General features: G+C 43.4%; 1 protein-coding gene across 3 annotated transcripts in view; it reads left to right on the top strand.

Annotated features, from left to right (window-relative positions):
* Nucleotides 1–26,031, top strand: part of MCM3 (minichromosome maintenance complex component 3) — a 52,572-nt gene that overhangs the window by 20,513 nt on the left and 6,028 nt on the right. Inside the window, exons 2-11 of one of the 3 annotated variants that reach the window (XM_055571236.1) lie at nucleotides 14,108–14,240; nucleotides 15,808–15,920; nucleotides 16,317–16,525; nucleotides 17,300–17,430; nucleotides 20,480–20,718; nucleotides 21,406–21,514; nucleotides 22,200–22,353; nucleotides 22,699–22,830; nucleotides 23,443–23,651; nucleotides 25,828–26,002. In XM_055571236.1, the coding sequence (XP_055427211.1) occupies nucleotides 14,163–14,240; nucleotides 15,808–15,920; nucleotides 16,317–16,525; nucleotides 17,300–17,430; nucleotides 20,480–20,718; nucleotides 21,406–21,514; nucleotides 22,200–22,353; nucleotides 22,699–22,830; nucleotides 23,443–23,651; nucleotides 25,828–26,002 (1,549 nt within the window). In that variant the 5' untranslated portion in view covers nucleotides 14,108–14,162. Of the gene's footprint in view, nucleotides 1–13,988; nucleotides 14,241–15,807; nucleotides 15,921–16,316; nucleotides 16,526–17,299; nucleotides 17,431–20,479; nucleotides 20,719–21,405; nucleotides 21,515–22,199; nucleotides 22,354–22,698; nucleotides 22,831–23,442; nucleotides 23,652–25,827; nucleotides 26,003–26,031 lie in introns of those variants that run through there. The other 2 variants (XM_055571235.1, XM_055571237.1) reach the window with 2 other exon arrangements.

The following is a 26,031-nucleotide window of genomic DNA, read 5'->3' on the forward strand; positions in this document are numbered from 1 at the left end:
TACTCTCTACTGTATGAGTGCATGCTCAGTCGTGTCTGATTCTTTGAGACCCATGGACAGTAGTCCACCAGGCTCCTCTATTCAAGGGATTTCCCAGGCAAGAATACTGGAGTGGGTTTCCATTTCCTTCTCCAGGGGATATTCCCAATCCAGGGATTGAACCCACGTCTCCTACATTGGAAGGTGGATTTTTTTTTTACCACTGTACCACCTGGGAAGCCCCCTACTCTCTACTGCTGCTGCTGTTGCTAAGTCGCTTCAGTCGTATCTGACTCTGTGCGACCCCATAGATGGCAGCCCACCAGGCTCCCCCGTCCCTGGGATTCTCCAGGCAAGAACACTGGCGTGGGTCTACTCTCTACTATATGACCCTAAATAAGACACCAAGGATGCTTTGAGACCCTAAGGCCCAAAATGGGCAGTATCTATGCTTACAAAGACTAAAACCATTTGTACACAAAACACCTACCATAATACCACACAAGAATGTTCCAATGTCAGGTCAGGCAGTTAGTTCTCACCCTCAGCCCATACTGTCCTGGAGAATGGCTCTGCCTCCTAGAGACTGGTGTAGGTGTCTTGGACCAGGACTGCCATGTGGGAACTGTACTGGTCTCGGTGGCCCAGCAGCTGATTCCCAGGCCACTTTACTGACCAGGCGCCTGTTCTCTACTGTATCAGAGGCAATCATGGCAGCAACAGTCAGGTGGCACCTGACACTGTGGCTCTGGGCTGGAGCTGGTGCATTGCTCACTTGTGCTGTAGGGGGCACTGTAGACACCTCGGAAGGCGCTGGGGCTTATGGGAGGGTCAGGGTGGAGCTAAATCTAGCTTAACCTAGGCCAGCTTAACACAAAAGGCCCTGCACTCTGTTACTACCTGTATTTCAGAGAGAGGCTGGAATGGCAGTAGGTGAAGGACGATGTTATTGAGAAAAGGACTCCCAGAGAAGCCCCACTGCTGCAGAATTTGTTGTGGCTGCTGCCTTTGGGGTTCCTTTAGCAGCTGAAGATAATTAGGGATGTGCCTGGTACAACAGATGACGCTGTGGAGGGTCCAAGATAGTACAGCTTCCTACTGTCTGAGGCCCTTAGGCTGGACCCCTGCTTCATTCCAGCTGGAGCCTGTGCAGGGAGGGACAGAACCAGAGAGCTGGTCTCCCGGCTTTCATCCATCCAGGCTGACCTAGACCTGCCCAGGACCCAATAAGGAGTTCCCTAACCGCCACAGCCACCCCAATCTGTCAACAGGGAGAGGTAAGTATGGGCCTATTGTCTTGTCCCCTCTTGAAGCAAACAGCAGGCTTCCTCCAAATGAGCCACTGCTCTGCCCTCGTGTGTCTGCTTCACTGTTTTGTGCAGGGGGCTTCACTCGGCCCCCTGCTTACTTGCCTCCACTTCAACAGGGCCTCTGCACTGCTTATTGCTAAAGGCCAGCAGATCTTTCAGGCTGGCTGGCCAGTGAGGAAGCCGGCTCAAGGCAGGGCCAGTCACCCTCCATCATACCATCTACCAAACATCTTTGTTGGAAAATCCCTGCAATGGAAACCAAACAGAACAGATCGGTTCACACAGCACGACTGACAGAAATATCTTGCTGGGCCAGACTGCTGTCTCTGTTAAGATACCACCCACAGCTGTAAGCACCAGCTGACTCCTCTTGAAAAGAGAAGACTGTTAACAAAGACCAGGGCTGGCTTTGGAAGGCCAAGGCTGGGTGTGAGAAGGCTGATGGGGGCTCCACACTTCAGCTGGGGACCCAGGGTAGGAAGGGCATGAACACTAGGTGTCAGCAACTGTCATGTCCCTCTCCACTACCCTCTTGACCATGGCTCCCTGCTGCAGCTCCCACAAGGTAAGACAAGGCAGATTAAGATTCTGTGCTGCTTCTGGGGCCCCCCAGAAAGTTCCAATTTCCAGACACTGCCTCCAGTCTGTCTCCCTTGTCTTCCTGACAAAGCACCCTGGGGGACCCCCACGAGCTGCTTCTGGGGCCCCCCAGAAAGTTCCAATTTCCAGACACTGCCTCCAGTCTGTCTCCCTTGTCTTCCTGACAAAGCACCCTGGGGGACCCCCACAAGCTGGTTTGAGTGTCCTAGCTTAGAGCTGGAGAGAGAAAAGACTTCAAGGTTTAAAATTCTAAATGTCTCAAAGAGGACCCATGAAGGTAGTGAAGCAAGTGAGAAAGGCTTGGAGGGCTTCAATGAGGGGCCAGCAGAGCATTCATATAAAAGGGACTGTACATATCTTTGGCTACCTGATTTTTTCACGTGGCAGTCTCCTGATTAAACTTCTACATTCCAGTATAATAACCAATTCACTCCTTATTTACTTATAATAGTTCTTGGCTATTTACTCAGCTTTTCTTTGATTTTTCCCCCACCTCTTTTACTGTCTTCTATGCATCAATAGTGTTTTATTTCTCTTTTCCCTTTATTGCTTTGGCAGTGATAAATTTTTTTTAGTCTATATCCTTAAATTTAAAAAAGATGTATTTATTTATATGGCTGCACTGGGTCTTAGGTGCAGCACATAAACTTCTTAGTCACAGCACGTGGGATCTAGTTTCCCCATCAGGTACCGAACCTGGAAGCATGGAGTCCTAGCCACTGGACTACCAGGGACGCCCCTGTCCTTAAATTTTTAACATGTGTGTATGTGCAAGTTGTTCAGTCATGTCCAATTCTTTGTGACCCCAGGGACTATACAGTCCATGGAATTCTCCAGGCCAGAACACTGGAGAGGGTAGCTGTTCCCTTCTCCAGGGGATCTTCCAAACCCAGGGATTGATCCCAGGTCTCCCACAATGCAGGCAGATTCTTTACCAGCTCAGCCACCAGGGAAGCCCTAAAAAATTTTAACATAAACTTTTAACGTAACTGCCTTCAAAACGTCATTCTCCTTCCAAATGAATAAAGACTTTAAAACATTTATTTTGCCATGTTACTATTACTTGAAGTTGTGCTATTTAAGATGGTAACCACAAGTCACATGTGGCTACTCAGGTTTAAACTAATTAATGTTAAATAAATTCATTTCCTTGGTTGCATAGCCACATTTTAAGCGCTCAGTAGCCACAAGTGGCTAACAGCTACTATACTGAACTGAGGAGATACAGAATACTGTCATTGTGGAAGGTACTATTGGACAACGCTAGTTATTTCCATCTAGTTTTTACCTCCCTCCAAATTAGTCATTATTATCAGTATTGCTTTTTAGAGTCAATACTTCTTTAGATTTACTTTTATGTTTACCAGTTTATTTGCTCACCAATGTTTTTACACTCCATTCCTTACTTTCATATTCGATTTCTTTCTTTCTGAAATGTATCCTTTGGGAGCTGGCTGTGGGCAGAACTGTGTCCTTCCAAAATTCATAAATTGTCCAAGCCAGGCTTCATCAATACTTGAACTGTGAACTTCCAGATGTTCAAGCTGGTTTTAGAAAAGGCAGAGGAACCAGAGATCAAATTGCCAACATCCACTGGATCAACGAAAAAACAAAAGAGAGTTCCAGAAAAACATCTATTTCTGCTTTATTGACTATGCCAAAGCCTTTGACTGTGTGGATCACAATAAACTGTGGACAATTCTGAAAGAGATGGGAATACCAGACCACCTAACCTGCCTCTTGAGAAACCTGTATACAGGTCAGGAAGCAACAGTTAGAACTGGACATGGAACAACAGACTGGTTGTCCATTGTCACCCTGCTTATTTAACTTACATGCAGAGTACATCATGAGAAAAGCTGGGCTGGAAGAAGCGCAAGCTGGAATCAAGATTGCCGGGAGAAAAATCAATAACTTCAGATATGCAGATGACACCACTCTTATGGCAGAAAGTGAAGAAGAACTAACGAGCGTTTTAATGAAAGTGAAAAAGGAGAGTGAAAAAGTTGGCTTAAAGCTCAACATTCAGAAAACTAAGATCATGGCATCTGGTCCCATCACTTCATGGCAAACAGATGGGGAAACAGTGGCTGACTTTACTTTTCTAGGCTCCAAAATCACTGCAGATGGTGATTGCAGCCATGAAATTAAAAGACGCTTGCTCCTTGGAAGGAAAGTTATGACCAACCTAGACAGCATATTAAAAAGCAGACATTACTTTGTCAACAAAGGTCTGTCCAGTCAAGGCTATGGTTTTTCCAGTGGTCATGTATGGATTGAGAGTTGGACTTAAAGAAAGCTGAGTGCAGAAGAATTGATGCTTTTGAACTGTGGTGTTGGAGAAGACTCATGAGAGTCCCTTGGACTGCAAGGAGTCCATCCTAAAGGAGATCAGTCCTGGGTGTTCATCAGAAGGACTGATGCTGAAGCTGAAACTCCAATACTTTGGCCACCTGATGTGAAGAGCTGACTCATTTGAAAAGACCCTGATGCTGGGAAAGATTGAGGGCAGGAGGAGAAGGGGACAGAGGATGAGATGGTTGGACGGCATCACCGACTCAATGGACATGGGTTTGGGCGTACTCTGGGAGTTGGTGATGGACAGGGATGCCTGGCATGCTGCGGTTCATGGGGTTGCAAACAGTCGGACACGACTGAGCGACTGAACTGAACTGAACTGAGGCCCTAACCCACAACTGGACTGTATTTGGAGAAGTGTCCTTAGGAGATAATTATGGTTAGATGAGATCATAAGGGTGAGGCCCTAATCCACTAGGACTGGTTACCTTACTGCAAGTGTAAGAGAGCTTTTTCGTTCTCTGCACATGCTCAAAGGAAGGGCTATGTGAGGACTCCATAAGAAGGTGGACATGTGCAAGCCAGGAAAAGAGCTCTCATCAGAAACCAAACCCTTCCAGATCTTGATCTGGGACTTCCAGACTCCAGACCTGTTGTTTAAGTCATCCAGCCTATGGTATTTTGTTATGGCAGCTCTAGAGACAAATATAGAGTCCATTCAACGAAAGTCCAGAGTGTTACTCTGAAAATATTTTACATCTTTAACAATAGTTAACAAGGTATAGAATTATAGGTTGTTAGGTTTTTTGTGGGTTTTTTTGACCTTTAAACTATTATTCCATTGCTTCTGGCCTTTAATATTACATTGAGAAATCTGTTATCATTCAGGATGTTCCTCTCTTTTTGGGGATTGCTTTTAATAGTTTCCCCATATTTCTGGGCTTCATTACAGTGGGTCTAAGTGAAGGTTTAATATTCCTTGCCTAGGATTCATTGTGATTCTTTAGTCTGAGGATTCTAGGATACTTGTCTTTGATTAATGTTGGAAAATTTTCAGCTATTATTTCCTTTGTTTTTCTCCGTCTTAAATTCCCGCTGGATGTATTTTGAACCTTTTCATTCTATCATTTAATTCTCTTAATTTCTCGTTAGTTTTCATTTTCCCCACTCTGCTGCATTATGGCAATTTCCTCAGCTCCATCTTCTAGTTTACAAATGTTTCTATTCTGCTTTTGACTAGTCTTAATTTATTCTTTCAATAACTATTTTTCAACTGTAGAAGTTTGATTTGCTCAAATCTACCCTTCCTTCAGGGTCTTGTTGTCTCCTGAATATTTCTTTACCTTAAAAAAAAATCTGGTTTAAATATATTGATTTCAGAATCAAATTGGACTTCAGTTGTCTAGATTATAAAATGAGGCTTTAGACTAAATGGCTTCTAAGGTGACTTCCAGTTCTGCAATTCTGATATTCATTTATTTTTAAAAAACATTGTTGGCACACTTGGCATTTACATTAATGAAGGCGGCACTGGAACATGGCCGTGAATAAAGGATAATTATTTTAAAAGCCACCTTCCCCAGACCTCTAGGGCTCTGAGCCAACACCTTCCATTTTCTCATATCCCCTTCCTGTATTAGCACAGAGAGAAACAGGTGGTTAACCAGATGAACGCAGGCCAGGAAAAATATCCATCTGGGTTTGGTTTCAGATCCGAGATATTTCTGGAGGCTCATCAAAGAATCCAGTGAAAGGCTGGGGAAAGAGGTGAACACTAAACTCTGCTTCTCAGAGATTTTTGTTTTGAACACTGTAGCACTTAACATATAAAATTAAAGAGTTAAAGGTTTTTCTACACTCTTTAAAAAAAAAAACAACAGAATAGCGCAGGGCTGGAAGAACCATAACAAAGGCTTGTATTAATTTTTATCTAAAGATTCCTACAATTGAGCTAGAAGAATGTAGTAAGGTCCTAGAAGTGAACTGTGGGTATGAGCTGGAGGGTGGGGCATAGAGGAGGTGATCTAAGTAGATCTCTGTAAAGGACGTATGAGTGATCAGTACAACCATTTTTAAAGCTTGTATACCAAGGTGCTTCACAAATATATCTTTCAAAATCTGCTCCTATGTTGTCAAATGTTTAGTGAATAGAGGATAGGAAGAGATTCAGTCTTTCTAAACCCTGGCCTCTGATCTATCAAACTGTAAATGCTATGGACTAGAACTGTAGGTTTTTAGACAAATGGCATGGTACCAACTAAAATAAATATTCAGCTTACTTCAAAGACCACTGGCTCTTCCTCCCCATCATGGACGAGCTGACCACATAGTCCCCACTATGTGGACACGCTGACCACACACATAGTGCTTTTATGATTTATTTTATTCGCTTACATTTTTAGAATAAACTTGTCTGAGGCATAATTTATACATACTTCACTTTATGGAAGTATAGTTTACATATACCTTGTTTTAAAATTCAACAAAATATAAATTTCCTTCCTTTTCCATACTGCCTGAGATAAAGTTGTGAAACTAATGCTCGAGTTGTATTCTTCTCCCAACTACTGGTGTTTTAAGAGACTTGCTTGTCTCTTAAGTTTCTTTTTCTGTGTCTTAACTGTAAAATAACTATTGATTCTAACTAAAGATCATTTACCAACTATATGCTTTTTGTAAGTCCCTGAGGCATTGTGTGTGAGAATGTATTTATTCTACATATAGGTAATTTTTATCTCCCTCTCCCCCTCATTCTCACTTCATCCAAACAGCTTTTAGATCTGTCCATTTTTTACTCTGGAATATCTCACTCTCATCCTCTTCTTTCTGTCCCTTCTTTGAATACCTTTTCCAGGTCTCCTTTCTTTTTATCTGATTAAAATAATCCATTTTGCACATGATCTGTCTACATTAGTCTTCCTGATGCACAAATTTAATACTGCCTCTCTTTTGCTCAGAAGCTATCTATGGCTCCCTCTTGCCTACTAACTGAAGCACAATCTCCTTTCCCTGCTGGTCAGTGTCCTCTGCAGTCAGGCTGGATGCACCTGGTTGCTTCTGGTCCTACCCTGCCCCCACCTGCCCCGCTGGCCCTTTGTTCCGCGCACCTCAGCCTCTCGCAGTCAACGCTGCCTTTACATTTTGCTTAGAAGGCCACTGCTGTCACACCTCCCTAGAGGGACTACTGCCCATCTTTTGATCCTCAGATCAAATACTACCCTCTTTCTTTTGCTTCCCCTCATCACACCTGTGCAAATTTGGATCTGCAGCTTGTACTGTTAGGTGCCTCAAAAACATGTGCATACAAATCTGCCTCTTTTAATGCATATGGCACCCTGCACCATGCTAGAACACATGTGCCTTTTCTCACGGTTATTTATGTTTGGGCCTTATTTTAGATACTGGATTGTACACATTTCATCTCACCTTTGTATCCCCCTAAATATCTTGCATATAATAAAATACAAGTAGTATTATTTACAGTATGAATAAATACCAGCATCTCAAAGCTGAATTCATCTCAAAGCTGAATAAAGACAGGTATTTTAAATATTTTGCAATTTCAAAATAATGATGTATGGTTTACTTGATAGAATAAAAACTGATTATAATTATATATAATTTACTGTCTCATACATAGCTTACATGCAATTGATTAAATGAATGAATAAGCAAATGTTACAAGACACATACAGATGCTACTCCAACTTTTTTTAAATTGAAGTATAATTGACCTATAAGGTTGTGTGATGCTACTCCGTCTTAAACTATCCATCATGTCCAGAGAAAGGTCCCTCTATACCTCTGACAGTAAAATGGATAAGCAAAACTATAATATACTAATGTAAAAATACAATATACTGTGTTTTTAATGCAAGTATTTTAAAATATAAAATACCTGTTTGCTTAATATTTAAGTAAATTCTATTGAATTTTATGAGTTAGATTTTGTATTTGGATCTTAACATACTCATTTGTTCTTAAATGCTATTTGATAAAGTCATATAGACTGGGGCCAAATCCTAACTGGTATGGGATTCTGGGATCTTTTATGCTGTAGTCTCCTTACCTGTAAAATGAGGATTAAAAATAACCATATCACAGGACTTCCCTGGTGGTCCCGTGGCTAAGACTTCTCACTCCCAATGCAGGGGGCCTGGGTTCCACCCCTGATCAGGGAGCTAGACCCCACATGCAGTAAACTAAGAGTTCCTATGCTGCACCTAAAGATTCTGCATGCTGCAACTAAGTTTTGCAACTAAGACCCAGTGCAGACAAATAAGTATTTTTTAAAAACCGTGTAACAAGGCATTGAAAAGATTAAATGAGATTACACAATACTTAGCAGAATGTCTGGCTTAAAGTACATGTTCAGTAAATGGTTGCTTTTATTTCAAGCTAAGTCTTGGTTGCACAGTCATGTGCAACTCTTTGCAACCCCATGGACTATATAGACTGCCAGGCTCCTTTGTCCATGGGATTTCCCAGGCAAGAATATTGGAGTAGGTTACCATTTCCTTCTCCAGGGGATTATCCTGACCCAGGGATTGAACCTACATCTCCTGTGCCTCCCACACTGCACAGCAAATAGCCCTATAGGCTATTTCAGGAGATCATTAGACAGCACAGGCTAAGGCTTAGCCTGTGCTGTCTAATATGGTAGCCACTAGCTACATGGGGTGATTGAGCACTTGAGATGTAGTTAGTTTGAACTGGGTTGTGGGGAAGTATAAAAATTACAGCAGATTTTAAAAACTTATTATAAATAAAATGCAAAATACCTCATTAATATTTTTTAAACATTGATTACATGTTCCCTGGGGTCTCAGCGGTAAAGAATCCACCTGCAATGTAGGAGCTGCAGTAGACATGGGTCCGATCCCTGGGTTGGGAAGATCCCCTGGAAAAGGGAACCTACTCCAGTATTCTTGCCTGGAGAATCCCATGGACAGAGGAGCCTGGTGGGCTACAGTCCATGGGGTCACAAAGAGTTGCATATGACTGAAGCAACTGAGCACACACATAGGTTAAAATGCTATTTTAGATATATTGTGTTAAACAACATATTGTCAAATTAACCTCACTTGTTTCTTTTTTCTGTTAGTATTCAAAATTTTTTTTCCTTTTTAAAAAGCTTTTATGTTGGAGTACAGTTGATTAGATTAACAATGTTGTGTTAGTTTCAAGTGTACAGCAAAGTGACTCAGTTAGACACATACAACATGTTTCTTTTTACTTTTTAAAATGTAGGTACTAGAAAATTTTTATATATGTGTGTTCCATTCTATTTCTGTTGGGCAGTGCTGACCTAAAGTCTCTGGTCAAGAACAAAAATATATAGATGCTAAACTAATATTTGATTGGTTGATTGATACAGCTAAATCTCTTCATCATGTCATTGCATTGGCAGTTAAAAGCATAAAGGACTATTTTTTTAATGCACATAAATCTAGACACAATTTACAGAGTAGGGTTATTAATAGCAAATTTCATAGATTAGGGTTATTAATAGCAAATTTCATATACTATATTCACTCAAGTTTCTTGTAATTTGTCTCTGGAAGTCTTTAGGGAATGAAGTAAAATTCTTCAAACACAGCTTCTGTGAAATCTGTGCAATTAAGAATGGGGATGACCCTTTATTTGTCACTTTTACCTCAATAAAGCTGAAAAAAAACCCCAAAAGAATGATTACTTTTCAGGGACTAAGAAACCTGGCTACTGAAATTAACCTTGGCAAATGACAATGAACCACAAATGTTGGCAGGTCAACTACGTTGTCAAATCTAATGGGCAAATTAGCATCACTGAAGCTCTCTGGCTCCTGGATTTTTCTGCTCTTTGTAGCACATCTAATTCGAAGGACTGCAGGAAGCAAAAGATGGAGCAGAGGCTGTGCAGCCCTCCTGTCTTTACAAGACACTCTGGCTAACTCCAAGGACCTTGTGATCTTCTTCCATAATATTCTTTAAGCATGCAGTAAATGCCTCTGATGCTTTCAACACTGGCAGAGCCTGAGCCAAACAATACCTCCTTTAGCCAATTTGCAGCAAAGGTCTCACTCAAAGAAGTGTCTGGACGGGTTCCAGACAATATTCAGACCATTCTTTGAACTAGATACTACTTCTAATTTTGAAGGAAAGAAAACCGAGGTACAGAGTGGTTGAGTTGGCTACCACAGTCACATAGTAGAGCAGCCCAAAAGATAAATGAGTCTGCTTGTCTTGGTGCTCTTGCTGCTTAGCCACCAAGTCATGTCTGACTCTTCTGCAACCCCCACACTATAGCCTGCCAGGCTCCTCTGTCCATGGATTTCCCAGGCAAGAATATTGAAGTGGGTTGCCATTCCTGTCTCCAAGGAATCTTTCTGACCCAGGGATTGAACCTGCGTCTCCTTCTTGGTAGGCAGATTCTTTACCACTGAGCCCAGGGAAGCCCCCTCTTGACCCTAGACTCCAGCATTGGGAGAAGGTTCTGATACAGAAGAGAACAGATCTGCTTCATCAGGGAAAGTCTGGACTCCTAGGTTTTTCTTTAAGCTGCTCTGACATCTAGAGGTGCAGAGTTTTTGACCTCCAAAATTTTGTGGTCTTTGAGGTAATGCCAAAAAACTGTAATGGATTCTAGCACTTTCCCGAGTGCCTAAAGCTAGGGTTTTGTGTGTTCCAAATATTTCTTTTATTTTTACTTATTTATTTTAAAAATTGAAGTATAATTGACTTACAATATTAAGTTCAAGGGTACAACACAGTGATCTATTTTATAAATTACAAAATGATCCCCAGGATAAGTCTAGTTACCATTTGTCACCATACAAAGTTACTACAGTATTATTGACTATATTCCCTGTGCTGTTAAAACTAGTTATTAATCATGAGTGTTGTTTAAAAAGTTCTACAACTTATAATATTGTTCATTAGTTTGAACAAAGATATATATCATTTAGTATATTTATTATGGGTTTGTTTTGTGCCTACGGGTACCTTTCGTTCCTAGAGGACAAAGGAAAATTTAAGTATTACCTATACTTTGCAATCTGTTTTACTGGCTTCCTGCATACTTTTGCTCTACAAGGAGCCCCCTAGTGTTTCTTCAGCTTAGGAGACTGGTTTAGGTCTACCAAGGGCTAGGGTGGAGAGAAAAAAGATGCAGAGAGAAAGCAAGAATCTGAGCAAAAATGGAAACCACAGATGCCGGGCTTCATCAGGTGACACCTGTTTTCTCATTATCGGTAAGTAGAGGAGGGCCACTGGCTCTGCTGGACTCTATATGACATCATACAAATGCCCCTAACTTTTTTTTTTTTAAGCAACAACGTGATTGACTATCCCTTCTGAACAGTTTGGAGAAGCAGAGCATGATGAAGGAAATACACTTTCTCAGCTCAAAGATCTCACTCCTTAATGAAAGGATGATAATACAGACTAAATATCTGAATGTCACCGACAAAGACTTCCTGTAGAGCACAGGGAACTCTGAGTAGTATTCTGTAATAACCTAAATGGGAAAGCAATAGAAACACATATATGTATAACTGAATCATTTTGTAGTACATCTAAAACTAACATAACATTGTTAATCAACTATACTCCAATATAAAATGAAAACTTAAAAAACATCTGAATGTCTTTCACAGCTGACAATGACATTAAAGTAAATCCAGGCCATGGTTATCCAAAACCATGGCAGGATGGTTCTGTGTACAGAATTCCACAACTCTGAATGAAACTGTTGGGAATTCCCTGGTGGTTCAGTGCTTAGGACTCCACGATTTCACTGCTGGGGGCCTGGGTTCAATCTCTGGTCGAGGGACTAAGATCCCACAAGTCCCACAGGAGGGCCAAAAAAAAAAAAAAAAAAAGGAAAGGTAAGATTTGGTCTTCATATTTCTACTCTTTTGAACTTTACATTGTAAATAACTTGATTTTTTTTTTTAACTTATTTGAACTAAGCCTCCTGGTTCTTTTAGTGTTAATTTCAAGTTGATTTCAGAGCAGAGGACATTGTCAGCATCACCTTCAATATAGTCATAAACTGATAGTTAAGATCAAGTAATAAAGCCATTCTCAAGTTAATAATAATTAGCTCTTACTACATACTTGCAAACAGAATCCTCATCTAGAATTCCTTCCTTTTTTTTTCTTTATAAACAAAAGCAGGTAGCCAGATGACAGCCATTTTCCTTTGACTAAGGATTAACGTATCTGCCTGCTACTGCTACTGCTACTGCTAAGTCACTTCAGTCGTGTCCGACTCTGTGTGACCCCATAGACGGCAGCCCACCAGGCTCTCCCGCCCCTGGGATCCTCCAGGCAGGAACATTGGAGTGGGTTGCCATTGCCTTCTCCAGTGCATGAAAGTGAAAAGTGAAAGTGAAGTCGCTCAGTCGTGTCTGACTCTTAGCGACCCCATGGACTGCAGCCCACCAGGCTCCTCCATCCATGGGATTTTCCAGGCAAGAGTACTGGAGTGGGGTGCTATTGCCTTCTCCGATCTGCCCGATGCTGCTGCTGCTGCTGCTAAGTCGCTTCAGTCGTGTCCGACTCGGTGCGACCCCATAGACGGCAGCCCACCAGGCTCCCCCGTCCCTGGGATTTTCCAGGCAAGAACACTGGAGTGGGTTGCCATAATACACACATACAATTAGATGGCATATACATTTTGCTTGGGCAGATTATATTTAAGTGTACAGTGAGTCCTGGAGACGTTCAAACATAATTTAATAATTATTGGTAGAAATTTCAGATATAGTTACCAAATGTCTAGTCCTGTTCATTAAATTAAAAACACATGCAGGGAGGCTGCTCCTTACTGTGCACTGAGTGGTTACAGGGGTGTATACATAATAAAAATTCATTGAGCTGTACATGTAAGATTTGCGCATTTTATTGTAATTTACAAATTACACCTCAAAAATGGAACTAAATATATAAACAAATATGCAATTGGTCTTTTAATTATTTATAATTTCAAATTTGCTGTATTTTAACTACGAATAGATACTTAAGAGGCTTGAAACACCTTTTTTGTTCTAATTATCTTGCAATAAACTAAGCTTTTTAAAAAGAACTTGTGACCTTCTAATAAGGGGAGAAAGCCTTTAACTTACCCGCTTGCAAGTAGGATGGTGTAGTAATTACGTCCACAATTTCGTGTAACATATATAAGGCCATCTCGGAGGGCAGCGGGAAGTGGGGGTGAGACTGGGTAACATCCCGACAATTTTTCCCTCCTCTGCGGCTTGATATTTTTATGAGGTACTTCAGGCCCCGGTATTCAGTTAGCAAACGAGTCACTGAAGTACAAGAACCTCTCCAAAGATGTTATAATTCTATTTTCCCCTCAGATTCTCGAAATTCACTTCTCCCCGTGGATACCACTAGAGACTGGTTGACTGAAAAATATATCCATGCACAACTGATTTGAATATATTTTTTAAACGACTTGCCTTTATGTTTTTATCGCCCTGCGTTCTAAACCTCTGTTCTCTGACGTCTAAGCTACTTTCAGTCCAATAGCGGGGCTGAGTTTCTTCACTCTTCAGCAGGGCAGGTAACCACAACTTGAGAAAAAAAACCACGAACGTTTGTAAAATTACAGGGGAAAGGGGGACGACTACAACTCCCAGAATGCAGCTCCTGGGTCTCGCGGGCTCTCCAATGACCGGGTTTCGCGAGCATCCTCTCGTCCAATTGGTCCGCTTTTCCGTCAGTAAGGGCAGAGAGGGGAGGGAGCCGGATGGAACATTTCCCGCCACCGCGAGACGCCGCGCGGAAAACCCGGAAAAGAAGCAGCTCTCGATTGGATGCTCTCTGTTGAAGCGTAAGAAAATCAGCCAATCGGAATGTACATACGCTCCACGATACCCCGCCCCCTGCTTGAGGTTACTTTTTTTTGGCGGGAAAAGTTGGGACGTTTTCGCGCCGGGGCTTATTAGCCAAAGGCCCTCCGCGCAGAAATTCTCGGGCGGCGAGCATGGCGGGGACCGTGGTGCTGGACGATGTGGAGCTGCGAGAGGCGCAGAGAGACTACCTGGACTTCCTGGACGACGAGGTGAGAGAGGCGCCGAGTCACGAAATTAGAGCGCTCGGAGACCCAGGGGCCGCGCAGGAGCCGAGGAAGGCCGCGGAGACACTAGGGGCTACGGGAGACCGCGGGGTTCCAGGATGCGGCGGAGGGGCGGCTGCTCGAGACCTTCCGCCTCGATCTGGTAGCTTTCTTGGCGGCAGAGTCAGTGGTTAAGAGCAATTCTGTAATTTTTCTCTCGAGTGCAAATGGTGGCTAGGTCTCGCGAAAGTCAACAGGTTTTCTCCAAGTGCAAACCAAGTGTAAAGCCCACGTTGACCTTTTAGAGATAGTTCCCTACTCTCTTAATTTTGAGGGAGAGGGGGGAAAGGACCGCAGGAAAACGGTAGTGACCCGCCGCGTGATAGGCCCCCAGGCCGGAGAAAAGGACTTTCTAATTTGGCCGCATTCTTTTTCCATACCTGATGGGAAGCGGAGAAAGAGGGTTGGTAAGCAAATAAAGGGGATTTTATAGGCAATTTAGGATTGACAGCCATGGAATATTGGTAAAGCATCTTGGATTGATAGTGCTGTGTTTGTAAATATAACTAAGGCTCCTAAGTCCCTTATATGAGAACTCCTTTTCTGTTATACAGATGATAGGGAAATAAAATATTTTAATTAAATACAAGATTCTGCGACGGAAAGTTACTTTGATATATTAAAAGTCCCTTTAATTTACATTTTTTTTTTGAATTTATTTATTGTATTAAAATGAAGACAATAAATGAGACACTATTTAAAAAAGAATTCCACTTGTCACATCACAATTTCCCTTATTAAAGAATAAGTAAAATAGGTTACCAAGTCTTCTTGCTATAATTTCCAGGTATTCTGAAATAGAGTTGCGCTCACAAGAACATTTAAAATATACTTGATGGAACAGCAATTAATAGGAATACGTCTCTAATAACTACAGGAAGGAAAGATGATGCCTTCATATCAATAAAAATTGAAGCCCACATTTTAGTAAGTAATTGTTCTACACACATGAAGAAACTTAACAACAGTGAACTGGTAGATTCAGCTCAACTCTAACCAAATCAGTTGACAATTTACTGAGGGAAAATGAGACAGTACTGAAAGGAAAGAAGGCAAATTTAAAATGGGCGATCTTGACCCTCCTTTCATTACAAGCGCTTCTTTTAATGGAATGGTTAAAAAAAATTGGCACCTCTTCAAATAAAGCTCTAATATGTGGTCTAATAGAGATGTTTACATTTCTAATTTACATTTTGACAAGGTTTTTACTTGTCTTTTTAGACTTCTTATGAGCTCGTTTTAATTCCCCATTAAAAGTTGAGAACTGATGCACACAGAAGAGCTGTTGGTGATAATAGGAATAATAACCGTGAGGAAGTCGTTATAATTCATACACTGGCTTTTTAGGGTGTGTTTGGAATCTGAAGCTAATGAGTGAAAATGTCGGTGAAATGGGGGCTCAGGTCTGCCACAGAGATTGATATATTTATCTTGCTGTGAGAGCTGCCTCTTTTTAAAAACATCCAGTTTTTGAATTTGTGAGCTGCTGTAGCATGTGGTGGTTATTTTGCAGGAAGACCAGGGAATTTATCAGAGCAAAGTTCGGGAGCTGATTAGTGACAACCAGTACCGGTTGATCGTCAACGTGAATGACCTGCGTAGGAAAAATGAGAAGAGGGCCAACCGGTGAGTTTCCAAGAGTGCATCCCTAGTTCTGAGTGAGAATGGCTCCTCTCTCTTCCCCAGGTTGGAGCACGCTTCCCAAGGGAGGACCTGGATGAAATATTTTTGACCAGGAAGCCCTTAGTACATCACCCTCACCTGCTTCTATGTTTTTTACTTCTTCTCAAAGTAGATGGTGGGCATTTTCCTTTCCTTCTATGTTCACTGAGTATCATTTCCCCATCACTGAGTTAAAACTGGCCCACAGCTCTGATGTATTTTACTGGGCTTTGTAGAATGGCAGGAGAAAGCAGAATCTAGATTTTCACTCCTAAGCTTTGATCAAGAAAGAATGTCCACTTCTGTTTTGTGGGTCAAGTTTTTTGAATTCTGCGGTCTCTGCCTGATGATTCTCTGCAGCCTCCTGAGCAATGCCTTTGAGGAGCTGGTTGCCTTCCAGCGGGCCTTGAAGGATTTCGTGGCCTCCATTGATGCTACGTATGCCAAGCAATACGAGGAGTTCTACATAGGCTTGGAGGGCAGCTTCGGCTCCAAGCACGTCTCTCCTCGGACCCTTACCTCCTGCTTCCTGAGCTGTGTCGTCTGTGTGGAGGGCATTGTTACTAAATGTAAGTGGGCTACAGTTGGAGCCCCACGGAATGGAGGTGGGGTGGGCTTGGGGGTATGGAAGGCAGGAGAGGCGGAATAGAGTTGGGGAGCTTGCTGCTGCTGCTGCTGCTACTGCTGCTAAGTCGCTTCAGTCGTGTCTGACTCTGTGCGACCCCAAAGACAGCCTCCCAACAGGCTCCCTCGTCCCTGGGATTCTCCAGGTAAGAACACTGGAGTGGGTTGCCATTTCCTTCTCAAATGCATGAAAGTGAAAAGTGAAAGTGAAGTCGCTCAGTCGTGTCCAACTCTTAGCGACCTCATGACTGCAGCCCACCAGGCTCCTCCATCTGTGGGATTTTCCATGCAAGAGTACTGGAGTGGGGTGCCATTGCCTTCCCTGAGCTTGGGGAGCTTATGGTTTCAAAAAGGTGGAGCACTGAAATTACCGGGTGAAACTTGAAGGAACTCAAGTGTTGCACAATAATTAGGGGAGCTTTGAGTGACCCCCTGTGCCAGCGGAATGGTGAATCTGCTGAGAATGGAGGAGTCTTGGCTCTTGGCAGTCTCCTCATTCTGACCCTGCATTCCTCCTGCTGCTTGGTCAGGATCAGTGGTGGTACTTTAAGGTTTTACGTGGATATAGTGTTATTCTATGTGTAAATATAAAAATGAATTAACGACAGTTAGTATTGGGAGAGCCTGACTAGTTGGAAGAACATAATTTGGAGTCCTCATGGACTTGCCTGGGTCAGGTCCCCTTCTCGCTGTTCAGTTGGGTGACTTTCTATTCCTAGGCTCTCTAGTTCGTCCCAAAGTCGTCCGCAGTGTCCACTATTGTCCTGCTACCAAGAAGACCATAGAGCGACGTTATTCTGATCTCACCAGCCTGGTGGCCTTTCCTTCCAGCTCTGTCTATCCCACCAAGGTGAGGGGAATGAATTAGTCGGACCTCTTCAGAGGTGGGGTTCAAAGTTGTTTTTTAATGCAAGTAATTAGGTAATATCTAAAGTCTTCCTCTAGATGTTAATAGGGTGAAAAGTAAGGATTAATTTGAAGGAAGATTGCTAGCCATAGTTTAATATGAAAAGTCCAAAATTTTTCTTTTAAGGAAAATATTCTCTTAGGAAATTAGGGAAGAGTTGAAGGAAGGAAAAAGGCGACCTAATGTACATTTATCTTTTAGCAAAGTTAAAGTATCATGATTTCATAATCTACTTAGAGTAATATGGAAAAATACTTAATGCAGTCATGTTACTCTGAAATCTTTGCAAATATTTAACTCTGGGTTTGAGAGAAGGTTGGCGTAGAGCATGATTTTAGTCTTAGTGTTCAGATTGATTAGACTTAAGGATGGTGTAAGGCCTTCTTACTTAATGAGACAAAAGATGATTAATATTGATGTTTTTATTGCCAGTATATGCACAATAGTAAGCAAAGAACTATAAATATACAATGTAATTAACAGTAGAAAACAAAATTGATACAGGTGAGGGAGGGGGATATAAAGAAATTATTTTCCTGCTGTTAGAACAAAAAGGTAAAAGCCAATGCTAATCATCCAATCAGTACTCTTGTCTTAAATTCTTTACCTCCATTTCTAGTTTTTCAGTTAAACAAAGAACGTACAGATAGCTGTAAGAGTAGCAAATTGCTTCCCAGTAGCCGTTTCCCTTTCCAGTCAAATTCATTTTATGTTAGAATTGGAAAAAAAAAAGTCAAGATGAGAAATCAATATCCCAGTTCCAAATTATCTTGCATCTCACTAAAATGGGTTATTTTGAAAAGTTCCCGCCATCCAATGTTAATTTAGAGCGACTGTATCCAGAGGATTGTCACGCACTGAGGAGAACACAGATATAAAGAAGACTCGGTCCTTGTCTTCAGTTCTATCACCTGCTGAGGGAATCAACATATAAGCAAGGTTTTCAGTTCAGTTCAGTTCAGTTGCTCAGTCGTGTCCGACTCTTTGCGACCCCATGAATCGCAGCACGCCAGGCCTCCCTGTCTATCACCAACTCCCGGAGTTCACTCAAACTCACGTCCATCGAGTCGGTGATGCCATCCAGCCATCTCATCCTCCATCGTCCCCTTCTCCTCCTGCCCCCAATCCCTCCCAGCATCAGAGTCTTTTCCAATGAGTCAACTCTTCGCATGAGGTGGCCAAAGTACTGGAGTTTCAGCTTTAGCATCATTCCTTCTAAGGGTTGATCTCCTTTAGAGTGGACTGATTGGATCTCCTTGCAGTCCAAGGGACTCTCAAGAGTCTCCAACACCACAGTTCAAAAGCATCAATTCTTCGGCGCTCAGCCTTCTTCACAGTCCAACTCTCACATCCATACATGACCACAGGAAAAACCATAGCTTTGACTAGATGGACCTTTGTTGGCAAAGTAATGTCTCTGCTTTTGAATATGCTATCTAGGTTGGTCATAACTTTCCTTCCAAGGAGTAAGTGTCTTTTAATTTCATGGCTGCAGTCACCATCTGCAGTGATTTTGGAGCCCCCAAAAATAAAGTCTGACACTGTTTCCACTGTTTCCCCATTAGTTTCTTAGAATTGTAACTGAGTTGTACTTGAGAGCCATTTAGCCTGTTTTCAGGTGAAACGTGTAGGTGGGAGAGGTGGAATGACTTGCTTATGTTCCAGTAACTGATGGCCCCAAGGACTAGGACCCTGTCTTTTTACTCTCAGGCCACTTGGATTTTCTGAGGCACCCAGCTTTCTTTTTCATTAGGATTCCTACTTTCTATAATTTATTCTCCTGGAATTATTCGGGGTACTCTGCTGTGGCCAAACTTCTTAGCCCAGGACCTGAAATACACCAGACGAGGTGTTCTGGAGACCATCAAGCATGGTTCTTAAGAGCATGGTCTTTGGTGATCACCGTGGGGGAACTCTTTAACCTCTCCCAGCCTCAGTTTCCTTATTTGTAAAATATGAAAAAGGCCTGCATGGGGAACTGAGTTGTGGTGATGATCCCATGAGATAATTTTGTGAAGTTACACCACAGTGCCTTGCACATAGTAGGCACTCTATTAAATGATAGGTGTTGTGTTTTTAGAAAATTTAAATGGCAAGGAAGTAAAACTTTTAAAATGTTTTTTATTCAAGTTTAATATGCAGAACCCTGGAGAAGGTAATGGCAGCCCACTCCAGTATCCGTGCCTGGAAAATCCCATGGACAGAGGAGTCTGGTGGTCTACAGTCCAGGGGGTCACAAAGAGTCGGGCATGACTGAGCACAGCACGCACCACACACAATGAACAGAAAAGCTTACATTGAGTGTACAGCTCAGGGAAATTTCACAAGATGGATATACCATAAAATCAACCATCCAAATCAGGAAGCAGCACTTTACTAGCATTCAGAAGAAGTCCCTCTTGAGGCCACTCTGCCCTTGAGCTCCTGACATCTACAGTAGTTACGAGTAGTTTTCTGATTTTATATTTAAACGCTTGTCTGTGTCAGGCTTTTGTTCAGTGTATGTTTTTGAGATTCACCCATGTGTATAGGTGCACTCCATACATTCATTGCTGCGTCGTGTCCACTTGTATGGATGTGACACGTTTATTTAACCATCCTGCTGATGGCATTTGGATTTTTCCGAGTTTGGGGTATTATGAGTAGTGCTGCTATGAACATCGTAATATGTGGCTTTGGGTGAACATTTGTGTTGGGTATTAACCTAGGAGTGGAAATACCAAGCCCTAGCACAGAGGAAGTGACAATCTTATATGTACGTGTTAATGCAACCGTGGTCCCTTCTGGCTGTATGTAAATCATCCCTTCCATTTGATGGTTTGTTACTAGGACAGGATTGTGACGAACTAGAGAAGGTACTTGGGGCTTTATGTTCCTAGATGCTAATCTTGTGAGAGTATCTCTGAATTATATTTGTTTCTTATAACAAAACGAGTGTGTGGCGTTTCTAAGATAGGGCTGAGGTGACCGCTGCTCCATGTGCCTTTTCCAGGATGAGGAAAACAATCCCCTTGAGACAGAATACGGCCTTTCTGTCTACAAGGACCACCAGATCATCACCATCCAGGAAATGCCGGAGAAGGCCCCCGCTGGCCAGCTTCCCCGTTCTGTGGACGTCATCCTGGATGACGACTTGGTGGACAGAGTGAAGCCTGGCGACCGGGTGCAGGTGGTGGGGACCTACCGCTGCCTTCCTGGGAAGAAGGGAGGCTACACCTCAGGCACCTTCAGGTACATGGTCCATCCTGAGGTGTCTGGAATGCAGCTGGCAGGGTGCATTCTGGTAGCAGTCTTTCCCATTTGCCATCGTCCTGAGAGTTACATTAGATGGACAGAACACTGCCTGCCTGCAAGATGAACTGTCTTTTGCTAAGAGTTGAAGTTACTGGTCTCATGGTTACAGCCGCCTGGCTTGCCTGGGGGTTTCTCGCATGTTTCCGCCTCCCTCCAGTACGCTCATTTCTGTAGGTCAGCAGGGGCTAGACTCGCAAGGTGAGGCGCCATGAGCATACTTGTGTCATGCGTGCCAAGTCGCTTCAGTCGTGTCCAACTCTCTGCGACCCTTTGGACTGTAGCCCACCAGGCTCGTCTGTCCATGGGATTCTTCAGGCAAGAGTACTGGAGTGGGTTGCCATTTCCTTCTCCGGGGGATCTTGCCAATGCAGGGATTGAACCCATGTCTCTTATGTCTCCTGCATTAGCAGGCAGGTTTTTTACCACTAGTGTAGCTGAAGAGAAACAGTGATTGAATTCAGAACAGCTTTTCTTTTCTTTTTTTCTTCCTTACCCGCTCTTTCCTCCCACCTCTCCCTCCCCTCTACTTCCTTTCTTTCTTGATTTGCCATTCTAGGTTAGGAGCCTAAGAAGGTCTTGGTGTTAGCAACTGAAAAGAGCCTCATGCTTTCCTCTCTGTCCCAGGACTGTCCTGATTGCCTGTAACGTCAAACAGATGAGCAAGGACGTTCAGCCTGCCTTTTCCGCTGAGGACATAGCCAAGATCAAGAAGTTCAGTAAAACCCGTTCCAAGGTCTGGCGTCCTCTGGGGATCTGAGGGTGGGGATAGATTTGTTAGGGTCTTTTTTGGGCATGGCCATCTTTGTCCGGGATCAGGAGGAGGGTCAAGGTTTTTTCTCTGAAGTATTTCGTGCCAGCTTCTAGTTTTGAGTTAGTAAGCAAAAGGGTGTTTTTCTTTAATATTTCTGTTGTGCTCCCTGTTAAGTGAACCTAATATAAATATTATTAGACTAGGAGTTACAGTATTAGTGTACAAAGTCTATATGGGATGTATCAGTGATACATTGATTATTATTTAAATTTGAAATATGTTATTTTTGTTTTAGTTCTTATTTTTCTTTAAAAAATTTCTGTCTTTAAAGACAGAGTGCCCATATTTAGAACTGAACAGAATATGTGCGTGTGTGACAAAGGTTACTGCTAAAGCTCAGTACACATTAAACCCAAAATGTTTTGGGCCTGGAAACGCTTTTTTTGTTTTCCTTAAAAATTAAGGAAAGCAGGAGTTGGAATCCAGGCTTTCTCTGTGTCTGTCCTGATAATGTTGCGATCAGTGTGAAAGTCCTGGAGAAGAAGCTTTTACAATTAGAAACAGAATATTTCTTCAAGCATCTTCTGTGGCCTGAAGTATGAAGCCAGCTCATCCAACCCCAGGGCGTTTCCTCAGGCTTTTCACTGCATGGTTGTCCCTCCTCTAGGATATCTTTGACCAGCTGGCCCGGTCACTGGCGCCCAGCATCCACGGGCACGACTATGTCAAGAAGGCGATCCTCTGCTTGCTGTTGGGTGGGGTGGAGCGAGACCTCGAGAACGGCAGCCACATCCGTGGGGACATCAATATCCTCCTCATAGGTACGGTGTGGGGACCTGTGTGGCCGCCTGGTCTTCCCCTGTGGGGTGTGGTTGCGGAAGTCTGGCATCTGTTAATGTGTGTGTCTGAACCTAGCTGTGTTTCAATTCCTTTAAAGGGCAGAAGTCTGAAATGAATTTTTAAAGTTATGTCTTTATTATTTCTGGGTTCTCTGATTTTTTAATGTCTATTCTCCCAGGAATGGTAAAGGAAAAATTGAAAAAAATAACACGAACAACCCGTTACTATATATTTCTGTTGTGTCAAGATCTGTGCTAGAAAAGCAGCACTGGCTGGGGGCAGGGGTGGGGGGTTCCGAGAGTCACCGCCGCCCCATCCCATTACAGGAGACCCGTCGGTCGCCAAGTCCCAGCTGCTGCGGTATGTACTATGCACGGCGCCGCGGGCCATCCCCACCACCGGCCGGGGCTCCTCCGGTGTGGGTCTCACAGCCGCTGTCACCACAGACCAGGAGACAGGTGAGGGTGGAAAGGTCCTTGGCTGAGGTCTGGCGGTGAGATGAGCATAGATGCTTTGAGCTTGCTCCGGGCCCTGGCTGGTGTTGGGAAGATATACCTGAGAGGTTAGAGTAGGCCTGCCTGGAGGGGACTGAGTATCTGGCAACAGGGAGTGAACAATGTAAATGGTTTGGGTGGCCCTCTAGTGACAAGAATGTCTCCTGGAAGGCTGTCAGAGAGTTCTGAAGGAGAAAGCTTCTGACATTTGAAGAGAGAGAAAAATGAAGATTGTGACTACTTTATACATTAGAGGAAAGGTTTTGAAGGCCAGTGAAAAGAGAACAGAGATGTAGTTGGGAAATGGCTTGAAGAAGATGAGGCTCAAAGAGGAAATCTGTGAACGAAGGCTGTTGGAGCCTAGCTGCTTAGGTATCAAAGTGGGACAAGTAATACTGTCCAGATTGGAGCTTAAACAGATGACCCCAGGGTCTGCCCCGAGTCTTAGAAGCTGACACCTTCCCTGCGTTCTCCCACTTATGTGATGGTGCAAGATGCTTAGAAGTAGATTGACATCTCCCCCCTGTCCCGCACAACCTGGATGGTAGTGTGTGTTTTTCCCTCCCCACCTCCCAGGTGAGCGCCGTCTGGAGGCGGGGGCCATGGTCCTGGCTGACCGAGGCGTGGTTTGCATCGATGAGTTTGACAAGATGTCTGACATGGACCGCACGGCCATTCACGAGGTGATGGAGCAGGGCCGAGTCACCATCGCCAAGGCTGGCATCCACGCCCGCCTCAATGCCCGCTGCAGTGTTTTGGCAGCTGCCAACCCCGTCTACGGCAGGGTGAGTGGAGTCGGGCACTCACCTGCTGTCCTCATCTTCATTTGGTTTTGCCTAGTAACTGGGCTGTGGAGTTTATTCCAGGTGACCCAGACCACAGACTACAGTAAATTCATCATCTTGCTACTGCCCTTGGTTTAGGACAGTGGTTCCTCACCCATTCATCCACATCAGAATCCCCTGGAAAGTTATTAAAACACATTTTTAAAAATACAGGGAGGAAAACCAAAGTGACCTGCAGCATCACAACGCAGGTAACTGATTGACATTGAAATGAGAGTATTGTACCAGGTGGTGGAACGGTTTATGAACAGAGCAGAGAGATATAATAAGGAGATTAATAGCCTGCCTTCTCTCTCCTGTTCGTTTCCCAAGAGAAAACCAGTGACAGCTCTTGAGTGCTTCAGAAAACCAAAACTTTTTAAAGCGTGTGCCAGTAAATACATTATCTCCTTGTTAAGAATTAATCTATTTGTCTTTGTTTCTTGGTATGACTGTGATGTGCTTAGGTGTAATCTTTTATATTTATACAGCTTGGGGTTTGCTTAGTTTAGGGGGGGTTGATTTTTTTTTTTTTAAAGCAGCTGTCTACTATTCCATTGTATGGACGTATGATAATTTGTTTAGTGAGTCTCCACATGTTAGACATTTGGTGTGTTCCCTTTTTCCTGCCTGCTGTTATGACTGAAGCTGCAGTGAATACCCCTTAATGTTCATCGTGTTAAACATTTAGGGATGAATACTTGGCAATGGGATTACTGGATTAACAGTTACATGCATTTTTATGGTAGAGATTGCCAACTTGCCCCCTTTAAAGACTGTACCATCATTATACTGTTAACTAATATTTACAGATGCTTTACATTTACTATTTCCTTTCATTCACTAACTGTATGAGGGAGGGAGGTATTATCTTCATTTTACAGATGAGAAAACGAAAGCATAAAAGGTTAAGTAACTTGGTTGAGTCACAAACCAGAAAATGACAGAGAGGGTTTGAAGCCAGAGCCCATGCTGTGCGCTGACAGTTTATGATGCCACAGTGCATGAAAACACCGGTTTTGGTAGCGTATTTAAACATACAGGTGCTCAGTCCCCAGCCCAGAGTCTCTGAATCCAAATCTCTGGATTGGGGCTCCTGGGGGCTATGGTTTAGGAAGGCGCTATAGGTTGGTTCTAATGGATTAGTGTGGGTTGAGAAGTGTACGATTTTTAGATGAATGATAACATGTGATATGTCATTCTGAAGGATTTATTTGGCAAATGTAGGGAGAAAATGGAGAAGGCAATGGCACCCCACTCCAGTATTGCCTGGAAAATCCCATGGGCGGAGGAGCCTGGTAGGCTGCAGTCCATGGGGTCACGAAGAGTCGGATACGACTGAGCGACTTCACTTTCACTTTTCACTTTAATGCATTGGAGAAGGAAATGGCAGCCTACTCCAGTGTTTTTGCCTGGAGAATCCCAGGGACAGGGAGCCTGCTGGGTTGCCGTCTATGGGGTCACACAGAGTCGGACACGACTGAAGTGACTTAGCAGCAACAGGGAGAAAATGGCAAGTCCTGAAATGTGAATGTGATCAGAAATCGTTAATGTTACCTGCGAGGTTGTCAGGCCTCTGACTGGGGAGCCATCGGCTGGTAGGCCTAGAGTTGAAGGATAAGAGTATGGGTGTTCTTGAATCCCAGGAAAACCTCCCTGGGTCCTTAAGATACTGTGGCTTATAGATTATCACCCATTTTTGTTGAGACTTTATCCAGTACCTTCTGAGTAAGGAGGCCCAAGGTTTCAGGTGTTTCTGGCTTAGCCAGCTCATCATGTCTTCATCACAGGTAGAAAGAGGGACTCATCTTCCAGAGCTGATCTACCTGGGAGTGAGAGCAGAGTGAGGCTTGAGAAGGAGGAGGCTGGCTCTGAGACCCACACTCGCCCTGTTAAGAGGCACTGGAGCTGGGAGGTTGGGGCTCTGGTCACAGAGCATAGATCAGGGAAGGGCTGCACACAGAGGAGATGAATTCCGTTTTTTAGAAGCTTTGAAATGCTTTACTTCTTCACTGCTTGTTCGGTTTGTGTTCGAGGGTCTAGTCTTCTGTTCTCTCCCATGGCTGATCTGGCATTCTTGTTCTTTCTTGCGATCGATGTTGTCTCCCTGCTTCTTTTCTCCGGTGTTCCCCTACAGTATGATCAGTACAAGACCCCCATGGAGAACATCGGGCTGCAGGACTCGCTGCTGTCCCGATTTGACCTTCTCTTCATCATGCTGGACCAGATGGATCCCGAGCAGGACCGGGAGATCTCGGACCACGTCCTCCGAATGCACCGCTACAGGGCACCTGGAGAGCAGGATGGTGACGGTGAGGCGGGGGGATGGACCAATGAGGGG

Source organism: Bubalus kerabau, chromosome 3 (genome assembly GCF_029407905.1).
Source record: "Bubalus kerabau isolate K-KA32 ecotype Philippines breed swamp buffalo chromosome 3, PCC_UOA_SB_1v2, whole genome shotgun sequence".
Lineage (NCBI taxonomy): Eukaryota > Metazoa > Chordata > Mammalia > Artiodactyla > Bovidae > Bubalus > Bubalus kerabau.